The sequence below is a fragment of the Dendrobium catenatum genome, unplaced genomic scaffold, assembly GCF_001605985.2.
Source record: "Dendrobium catenatum unplaced genomic scaffold, ASM160598v2 original_scaffold_144855, whole genome shotgun sequence".
Taxonomy (NCBI): Eukaryota; Viridiplantae; Streptophyta; class Magnoliopsida; order Asparagales; family Orchidaceae; genus Dendrobium; species Dendrobium catenatum.
The window spans coordinates 757,443-767,771 of record NW_021463285.1 but is presented as its reverse complement, the minus strand read 5'-3'; the positions used below and the strand labels follow the sequence as shown (position 1 = coordinate 767,771).

Here is a 10,329-nt window from a genome sequence, read left to right as displayed (position 1 = left end):
TAAAATATACCTTTTTATTTATAAGTTGTTGATGTTAATGAAATACTAAATATTATATAAATAAATATAAAAAATAAAATATTATACATATAAATATATATAAATAATAATTTAAAATTTATGCAATACCCTTAATTATTTATATCTTATAAAATGTTAAAGCCCTATTGTCTTGCAGATGCTACAAAATAGAGTCAATCAAATGATTAAAAATATAATGTAAAAATATTAGTAATAAATTTTGTTGAGCATGTTGACTTGGAGGCCAGAGCATGTGCTATCATTTGTATGTGGCCAAATCATGATGATGAAGATAATATTGTTGAATTGAATGACATTTAGTATGCTCTTTGATTTATTAATTTATTTACAATGTATACTATTTCTTGAAGTAGAAACACATTATTATTTACTCATAAGCTAAGCTCATTGGGAACTGATCTTTATGATTTCTTTTAGTGTTAGTGTGAGAGTTTGAAATAAGTTGTCATTGTTAGGCTGTCATGATTCCATGAAAATATGAAATCAAGATGCTTAAGAATTATTTCTTTTTTTTTTTTGGAGAAATTATTCTGGGCGGAGATCAGACTTAGAATGTCGTCCGGAGATCAACTAGAATGCGCCACGTAAGCGGTATCGAGCCACGGTATCGAGTGGTACCAAGCAATACCTAACATAGGGGTGACGTGATACATTTTGATTGGTCTCCGAACAACATTCGATGTCTGCACAGAATAATTTTTCTATTTTTTGAGGTGAAAAATACTTAAGAATGCATTGACATATAATTAATCAAAATTTGATTAAATAAAATCAAAATGTATTATTCTTGTTTTTAAATAGCTCCTCAAAATTAATTAAATTTTAACAAAATTTAGACGTTTATCCTATTTTACCTACTTTCAATCTGTTATGAACTTTCTGCCACATAATTATATGATATATATCATTTGTAATTCAATTGATGTCTAGAAGTTCTAATCATACTGTGTGCTTATTTGGACTCCGATCAGTTTACTTTTTGTGTCATTCAGTTTGTCACATCGAAATATTTAGTTTAACTATAAATTTGTTGTAATTGTAAGTTGGATGCCTCTAGATTTAATTTTGATAAATTTTCAATTCAAAATTTTCATTATGATTCATGCTTGCTATAAGATGAATAAATCAAATTTTATATTAGGGATATTTTTTCATCAATATGATTCTTTAATTAAAATTTAGTTCAAATTAAGGCTTAGGTTGTCTAATTTGAACAATAATAACTCTAAACTTTTATATGAATTAAAGAGGAACATCTATTTATTTATTCATTTATTTTAATTATATATATAATATGCTATTGATAATTCTTAAAATAAGTTTATATCCATGCAAGCCCTTTCTTTATTATTTAATAAAGCTAATAATTAATTATTCTTAGTGCCCCACACATTTTGGAACCTAATAGACATCCCACTAGCTAAGGATTAAGTAACTTTTGGTACCACCACCTTCAAAGATTTGGACACTTAATGGGAAATGGATTATTTTCATCATTGATTACCTTTGTTTGTATAGTGCTCTAAAGTTTTTATTTAATGAATTACTTCCTCCACTTTATTGTAACATATATTGCATGTAATAATTAAGCTTAAATAATTATGAAAACATTTTCAACCTCTAAATAAAGCATGTTGAATCATTAAAGTTAAAGCTTCAAATTGGAAATTTGCATGGGGCTTGAAAAATAAAAATGTTGTATTTTATCAATTATGTTGAAATAAAAATGACCAAAGCTTTATGAAATCTTAAGAAATACTCATTTTTGGTTATTAGGATTAAGAAAAATATTATCATTAATCCAAAATGAATTGGATGATTAGGATTTGATAATTTTATTCGAATTTCATTCTTAAAGGCACCCAACTGGTTGTCTAATAGAATAAATTATGGTTGAAGCCTTTGAGCTTCCCCACATCCTTTGTAAAAGGGCTAAGGCATATTATTTAGCCCCACCTCTAACTTCTATGTGCTACAAGGCCAACCATTTACTACCCCCAATAATGGTGGTAGATTGATTGTTGGTTCATCCTTTTGATAATAAAAGTGGCTTGACTGACTTCTTTGTTAAATTAGATTATAAGTTATACCTTGGGCTTATTGTACTAACCAATTTAATTAGTCTAGTCATGTTCGATCAAATTAATAGATTCAAGATTTTGAAAGTCTCTATTGAACCATGTGTGAATTTTAATATGAAGCATGCATCTCATTGTAAATAAAGAAATGAATTGTTTTTTTTTTTTTAGTTGAAAAATAAGTTTTAGAGATCTGAGTGAGCAAAACATGATGCTGAGGCACATCATACATGAAGGCTCATTGCTTTGAATCTATGTACACTAAAATCAACCAAATTAGGTCGATGTTTGATTAGCCTCCAATTGTAAATTACTTATAAGAAAATACTCCTCTTAAATGATGGGACATACCCATGAAGAAATTATGAGACAATTTCATCACTTTGTACAATTTCAAATTAATGGTAATGAATCCTTTGAGAATTATTCTCACCAATCTCATCATCAAAATTTATATATATCACCGCTAATGTATTTATGACATCAAGTTTTAATATTGTATATTTAAGTCATCAATAAGATAACGTCAGCCACAAAATCATCATTACTGGACCATCACCAAATGTCCATGTAAAAACTGATTTTATAATGTTGTCAAGCCATAGTTAGCATCACTAGTATAGCCCATTATGCATGAGTGACTTAAATATAATTTAAGAATTTAATCTATGCATGATAGTAGCCCATTATGCACTAGTATAGCCCATTATGTCCATGCATAGGTTAAATCAATATTTAAAATTATTAGTATGATGGTTAAATGAGGGTGAAAATAATGAGAAAAAATGCATTACCTCTAGCCCTACTAGACTATGGAGTATCCTAATGAGTCTTTTGAATTGAAACATAAACCTTCTATATAACTTACATATTTCTCATTCTCTATACTGTGACCTCCTCCACAACATACATGGCATCCTTGCTACCATGTTGAGCCATCTAAATATTTATCCTTGAATGATTATCTCTTTTTATTTTTCAATGAAACTTGTTCTCATAATAGGCTCATTTAGTTCACCTAAGTCACAAAAGGAAAATCAATTTTCGAGAAATGATACATCACCCCGACTCAATGTAAGGTAAATAACCTAATCAAATTATAAACACAGTGCTCCTCTTAAGTTTGTTGACCATCACAACACACCCTTTGCTTCTCCAATCATTCAATAAAAACCACCTTCAATTAGCCAAAACCAAGCGACCTAAAAGCACCATGTTGGCCATATAGCATACATGTCAACACAAATCATGAATTGTCTTCCATGACAAAAAAAATTAGCACATCTAATGCAAAGTGACATTTTTCTAGAAATAATAAAGAGCAAAAAGAAAGATTACCTTAAGCTCATGAGAACCTACATAGCCCATAATGTGGCAACCATTATTTCTAAACTCACCACATGTTTGCTTCATGTACCCTCTATCTTAATATTCATATTCCTACTCTTACCCACTTGGTATTACTTCTATAGTTCATCATAAAACTACAACATACAAAATAAGTGATACTTCCATAGTTATATCTTGATTGAATAATACATATATTATAGAAGCAATGTTCAAAAATTTCTAACATACATATATGCCAGTTTTTCAAGATTATTTATTCTTTTTTATGAAATATGATGATTTATTATTACTATTTCTTGTATTTCCAAACTAATACTTCTAATATATATATATGAAAATTTATAGAAATAAACCATATTTTATATTATGGTTATAAATTGTCTTCTTCAGCCCAACTTGTTGATATTTGTCCAAGAGACAAAGAATGGTGGAGGGAATAAAGCTCATAATCTCTACAATAAAAGCTTAATTTATATATGATTCTCAATATACCCCCCTTCCTACCCAGCCATGTGCATCCACTAATATTCAATCATATATATATTAGTACATGTATAAATTAAACAATCGCTCCTGCTGCTCTTTCTTTTTTCTATTTTTTTTTCTAAGGGAAAGCTTGCAATCCTTTGGCTTATTATAAAGCTATTTTAGCCACCGCATGATGACTTCAGCTGTTACATCTTCATTTCCCCCTTCTATATATTTCTCCTCGTTTTATTCCTTTGCTAAAGCATCCAAAATCATAAACTTCTTATTTTATTCACAATAAGAGCTTTTTCATAGTTTTTTTTTTTCTTTTAATAAAGAAGAGAACAGAAAATAAGAGACCACATATTACATAGTTCTATCTACAGTCGTACAGGGAGTTCACTTTAATATATTAGAGATAAATATATGATGATATAAATATTTGCTCAATTACACTACAAGAAATTTATCAAATACTGGTTGTATTTTTAATAAAGAAGAGAACAGAAAATAAGAGACCACATATTACATAGTTCTATCTACAGTCGTACAGGGAGTTCACTTTAATATATTAGAGATAAATATATGATGATATAAATATTTGCTCAATTACACTACAAGAAATTTATCAAATACTGGTTGTATTTTCGGCGGTCAGATGACTATCGGAAATATATTAAAAAGAGATGTGTATATTGCAGATTTAAAGCATGGCTTCATCATAGTGTAGCACTGCAAGTTGTCTTAAATTTATTTTGCTTCTTTTAAAAGATAATGACTTAATCATCTCTCCCTAAGTGGCCTTATTCAAAAGCAAAAGCACATAGCCTAATTATGAGCACATCAAATCTCTTATGACAGTTTAGTTTATTTGGCAGTTTATCAGTAAAAGCTTCTGCCACTAATTTAGTCATTTGATTCTTTCATTCAATTGAATGTTGAATCTCATGATGAATCCATGAAGGTGCATGGTTGGGCCATTCAACTGATCAATTTTTGTTATTGAAGAGATGTTTTGCTATGCAGGAGAGGAAAGAAAGTTATGTTCTTATTGTATTTTTCTTTACTGTTCCTCCGTTTTGGCTGTAAATAGGCTTGTATATATTGTGAATAATAAAAGAAAGAGGAATCAAATTCTCTCTGTCTCTCTCTCTCCCTCCCTCTGTAGTTTTCTCGAGTGCTAACAGAGCTTATTTTCATGATGATCCATCTATTGCTTTGTTATGAAAATCAAATTGTGGTTTTCATTACAGAATATTATTTATCAAGACTTCACCAAGAACATTATGACTGATTGTTTTTTTTTTTTCCCTTCTTTTCGCGTTCTGTTTATTGCTTCTTGAGAATACACAGCCAATATCTTCACCAAATGTTACCGTTAATGAAAGTTTCAAACCCTGTTAACATTTTCTGCACACCTCTCTTCTAAGTTTTAGGTAAATATTATCATATATCTATACATATATTGTGTGAGTGAAAGATCTTTATCATTACTTTGCGAGATTTTCTTTTTAATATGAGGCAGTTCCGTAATGTGTTTTTTTTTTCTCTTTCTTGTTCTCACCCTTTGCCTACAAATAAGCTTGTAAATGTTCTAAAAAGAACTCAAGAAATATAGATTAATTTATCTCTCTACTTTTATCATTATTTGCAGAGCAAAAATGGGGATGAGGGAGGAAATGAGCTATTTTGTCATCAAATATACATCATAATATAGAAATACTAGTTATTGCTATTCATTTATAGACTTAAGCTTTTATGTTCATAATTACTTTGATCATGAATGCCCCTTGGTCAATTTTAATCCTTTTGGTTGAGTCACCCTAAACCAACTTTTCTAAGCATGTGAAATAGAGGGGACACCCACTTCATTTGAACTTTCATACTAATATTCTCTTTAATTATCAGAATAAAGGGAAAGAAGCATTCCACAAAAGAAATGTTCTAGATGATGTCCCCTCCATCAAGTTCGATCACAATCTTAAAGCAGCAAAATACAAGATTAAAACCCAATATTGGAAAGCTTGTCAAATTTAATCACCTTTGTTTGCAAGTTTTTTTCATCCCTTCCTTGCTTTATAGAGCAAAGTGGGACTTAAGATAGCTCCTTGACAAAAAGTTGGTTGGATTTCATATCTTATGCTGAAAAAGATATTTGAGAGTCACTTTCTTATTAGTAATAGGTAAAGAAAATATATCCTTGTTTACTTTATATGATCTATTCTTTCTCTGGTAGTAAGGAGTGAAGAAACGATTCATGTAGCTTTCAATGTAGTGAACTTGTCCTGAAAAGTACATAATCAGTATATAGTATGAAGTAGCCTTCATAGGAACAGAATGTTGACTGCTTCTGAAAGCCTGCAGCAGCTGTGATATGTGGCTTGAAACTTTACCTTTCAAATGTGTGGCTATCTTATATCATAAGGATAAAAGTGAAGAAAAAGGACTAAAGGCAGAGAAATTGATGGTTTTCAACAAAAACAATCATAAATATGTTTGCTAGTTGCAGAGAAATTTAAACAAAAAAGAAAAGAAAGGGGAAAAAAAGGACATTTAAACAAGCTTTATTCTGCAATGTTCCACAACTTTCTGCAGAGCGCAGAGGAAGCGTTGAACCTGCCACTGCTCAAATCATAGAGATCAGACAATAGATAAGAGGAGTTCTTTTCAGTATCATAAGGCCTATATACATGAGAAAAATCATATGGTACACACACATTCAATGATTGAAGAATCAGAACAGAAACCAGCCTTCTTATTCTCTTATACTCATGTACTCCTTCCTGCCTTTGCAAATTGAAAATTCTGTTGAAAAAGTTTTTACTTTTGTATCTTTCTTTCTCCAACTCTATATAATCATGGTTATCTTTGAAACGGCTATATCTGACCAAACAATGTAGAAATCCTCTGATATTCCTTACCATATAAATCTGAAGCCTGCTGCTGTGGCTGCTGGTGATGTTGCTGATGCTGTGGTTGCGGGTTCTGATGCCAAAGGCCCAGCCCTTCGATGCCGAAATGGCTTTCTGAGTTTGCTTCGCTGCCATATAATGGCTGGTTTTGGCTATGGAGAACTGAAGAAACTGGGAAATTTCCCTGAAGGTACTCTGACCATTTGAGGTCCTCAGGGTCACCTTGTAAATGGATTTGAGTTTCTTTCTCTGCTGTCAAATCTGGCCATGACAGCAAGCCACTGTCAAAGAAGGAACTGCTGCTGCTGCTTCCACTGCTGCATCTGCTTGGATTAACAACTTCCAAATATGGGAAAACTGGAGCACCAGTATAGGATGGAGGAAGGCAGCTGGAAGACAGATCAACAGAAGACTTAAAGTCAATTGAATTTGAGAGAATTGAACTCGAAATTGATGGCCCTATTGTTGATATTGAAGTGCAGCTCAATTCTGGATTCATATCGAACACCCTGCAGTTCTGGTTAAAACAGAGAAAAGGATTTGGGTTCGATGGTAAGCTAGATGTGGAACTACCATAGTTAAGCTGAGGGACAGTGAAGCAAGCCATGGAATTTGATGAAGATCGAAGGCAGGTGGTCGAGTTATCAATGAAGAACTCTTTAGCTGCAATGGAATTTTTGTCAACTGATTGCATCAGAGATGGAGCAGGTTGAGGCACTGTGTGCTTAAGGCTATCACCGGTGTACAATATAGAATTCCTTTCACTGCTTGTAGAAACCTTATTCTCTTCAGGATTTTCAGCCTCTGAGAGAGACTTGTGTGTGCTGGGGTCAATGCCTCTCTGCCTCAGCTTCTTCTTGATGCAGGAGTTCCATAAGTTCTTGATCTCATTGTCTGTTCTCCCAGGTAACTGAAAAAAGGACATTTAAACAAGCTTTATTCTGCAATGTTCCACAACTTTCTGCAGAGCGCAGAGGAAGCGTTGAACCTGCCACTGCTCAAATCATAGAGATCAGACAATAGATAAGAGGAGTTCTTTTCAGTATCATAAGGCCTATATACATGAGAAAAATCATATGGTACACACACATTCAATGATTGAAGAATCAGAACAGAAACCAGCCTTCTTATTCTCTTATACTCATGTACTCCTTCCTGCCTTTGCAAATTGAAAATTCTGTTGAAAAAGTTTTTACTTTTGTATCTTTCTTTCTCCAACTCTATATAATCATGGTTATCTTTGAAACGGCTATATCTGACCAAACAATGTAGAAATCCTCTGATATTCCTTACCATATAAATCTGAAGCCTGCTGCTGTGGCTGCTGGTGATGTTGCTGATGCTGTGGTTGCGGGTTCTGATGCCAAAGGCCCAGCCCTTCGATGCCGAAATGGCTTTCTGAGTTTGCTTCGCTGCCATATAATGGCTGGTTTTGGCTATGGAGAACTGAAGAAACTGGGAAATTTCCCTGAAGGTACTCTGACCATTTGAGGTCCTCAGGGTCACCTTGTAAATGGATTTGAGTTTCTTTCTCTGCTGTCAAATCTGGCCATGACAGCAAGCCACTGTCAAAGAAGGAACTGCTGCTGCTGCTTCCACTGCTGCATCTGCTTGGATTAACAACTTCCAAATATGGGAAAACTGGAGCACCAGTATAGGATGGAGGAAGGCAGCTGGAAGACAGATCAACAGAAGACTTAAAGTCAATTGAATTTGAGAGAATTGAACTCGAAATTGATGGCCCTATTGTTGATATTGAAGTGCAGCTCAATTCTGGATTCATATCGAACACCCTGCAGTTCTGGTTAAAACAGAGAAAAGGATTTGGGTTCGATGGTAAGCTAGATGTGGAACTACCATAGTTAAGCTGAGGGACAGTGAAGCAAGCCATGGAATTTGATGAAGATCGAAGGCAGGTGGTCGAGTTATCAATGAAGAACTCTTTAGCTGCAATGGAATTTTTGTCAACTGATTGCATCAGAGATGGAGCAGGTTGAGGCACTGTGTGCTTAAGGCTATCACCGGTGTACAATATAGAATTCCTTTCACTGCTTGTAGAAACCTTATTCTCTTCAGGATTTTCAGCCTCTGAGAGAGACTTGTGTGTGCTGGGGTCAATGCCTCTCTGCCTCAGCTTCTTCTTGATGCAGGAGTTCCATAAGTTCTTGATCTCATTGTCTGTTCTCCCAGGTAACTGCGCTGCAATCTGAGACCATCTGATAAAAAAAAAGTTATTATAAAATATCATGTCAGAACTTTTTCAACTAAACAAGAAACAGAAAGAATATAAAGTATAAAATTAAAAGGACCTGTTTCCAAGAACTGCATGGAGTTCAATGATGAGGTTCTCCTCTTGCTGTGAAAATGTGCCTCTTTTGAGATCAGGTCTCAGGTAGTTTATCCACCTAAGCCTGCAGCTCTTTCCACATCTCTGCAGACCTGAATTGTGTTCCAATTTCATTTAGAATGTAGATAAAAAACAAACTTTTAGCTATCATTCAATGCTTATAGTTATATATTTACCTGCTAGCTTGGGGACAGAGCTCCAACAGCCATGTCCATGCTTAGTGATGTGCTTAAGAAGCTTCTCATCTTCTTCAGGAGACCACAAGCCTTTCCTTAGCTTCTGCTTATGGCAGCAGGAGTGCCTTCCCATGCCTTTCAATGCCAATTGGACTATAGAAATTGTTCTGAAACTTTATTATGAAACAAGTTGAGGGGAAGAATGGAGAGAAGGCTGAGTGAATGAAGAAGAGAAGTGGGGAAGGAGAGGCAGAATGAGGAGAAGAGGAATGAGCTTAAAAGGTGATGGGAGGGGTCACAATCAAGTGGGTGTGATTTGAGCTGAGGTATTTTTTCCCTCCTATTTCTTTCAATCTCTCTCACTTTTCTACTTTTCTTTAGAGGGTTGGGAGAGGGAGAGATTTATCATCTTAGCTGCAAATGTCTAATCACCCTCTTCTGAATTAATGTATGTTACAGAAAAGGTGGGGGCAGTTAGTCTCTGATATTTTTATTTATTTTTTTTAAGGAGGAACCTGGAAAGGATAGAAATATAGAATGATCCTCAGTTGAAGGTAACAATGTTCTCATATATGTTGATGTATATGTTGTCTTCTTCCTATATTATTGAAATATTGAATTTGTGATTCCAAATTATGATATTCAGTCCACAATAGAATCAACCTAATCCTTATTATAAACCTACTTAGAACCAATTTATCACACCCCAAACAAAGCCAACAAATTTGGAAAAGTGAAGTGGAGGTTGAAAAGTTATGCCATAAGAAAAAGAGTACTGGTAAAGACTTATTTTTTTATTTCTAGGAATGTTGAGAGGATTTGCACAAGTAATTTAGATCTTAAGAGCTTTTTGCTATAAAAAAATATTTCCAAAAAGAAAAAAATTAAGCATTGTTTGGGATAGCTTTCTCACTGTGTTGTAGAAAGTGACTTTCACAAATCAAACAGAAATTGTT

The 10,329-nt window shown here is 33.4% G+C and overlaps 2 protein-coding genes across 2 annotated transcripts; both read right to left on the bottom strand.

The window, feature by feature from the left end:
* Positions 1-6,586: 6,586 nt before the first annotated feature.
* On the bottom strand, positions 6,587-7,775 carry LOC110113218 (transcription factor MYB61-like). The gene has a single exon (XM_020845688.2). The coding sequence runs from the start codon at positions 7,773-7,775 to the stop codon at positions 6,816-6,818; it is 960 nt and encodes a 319-aa protein (XP_020701347.1). The 3' UTR covers positions 6,587-6,815.
* Positions 7,776-7,870: 95 nt separating this feature from the next.
* Positions 7,871-9,878, bottom strand: LOC110113232 (transcription factor MYB61). Its single transcript, XM_020845708.2, has 3 exons — positions 9,374-9,878; positions 9,160-9,289; positions 7,871-9,066 (listed from the first exon to the last, which is right to left on the bottom strand). Exons 1-3 carry the CDS (start codon positions 9,504-9,506, stop codon positions 8,100-8,102), a joined length of 1,230 nt encoding a protein of 409 aa, XP_020701367.1. The 5' UTR covers positions 9,507-9,878; the 3' UTR covers positions 7,871-8,099.
* Between the last annotated feature and the right edge of the window lie 451 nt (positions 9,879-10,329).

Excerpts from the sequence above, each read along its gene's own strand:
- LOC110113218 (XM_020845688.2), bottom strand. The coding sequence starts at position 7,775 with ATGTCCTTTTTTCAGTTACCTGGGAGAACAGACAATGAGATCAAGAAC.
- LOC110113232 (XM_020845708.2), bottom strand. The coding sequence starts at position 9,506 with ATGGGAAGGCACTCCTGCTGCCATAAGCAGAAGCTAAGGAAAGGCTTG. Across the intron at positions 9,290-9,373 it reads CTCTGTCCCCAAGCTAGCAG|GTCTGCAGAGATGTGGAAAG; the intron begins GTAAATATATAA and ends AACACAATTCAG. Across the intron at positions 9,067-9,159 it reads CATGCAGTTCTTGGAAACAG|ATGGTCTCAGATTGCAGCGC; the intron begins GTCCTTTTAATT and ends TTTTTTTATCAG.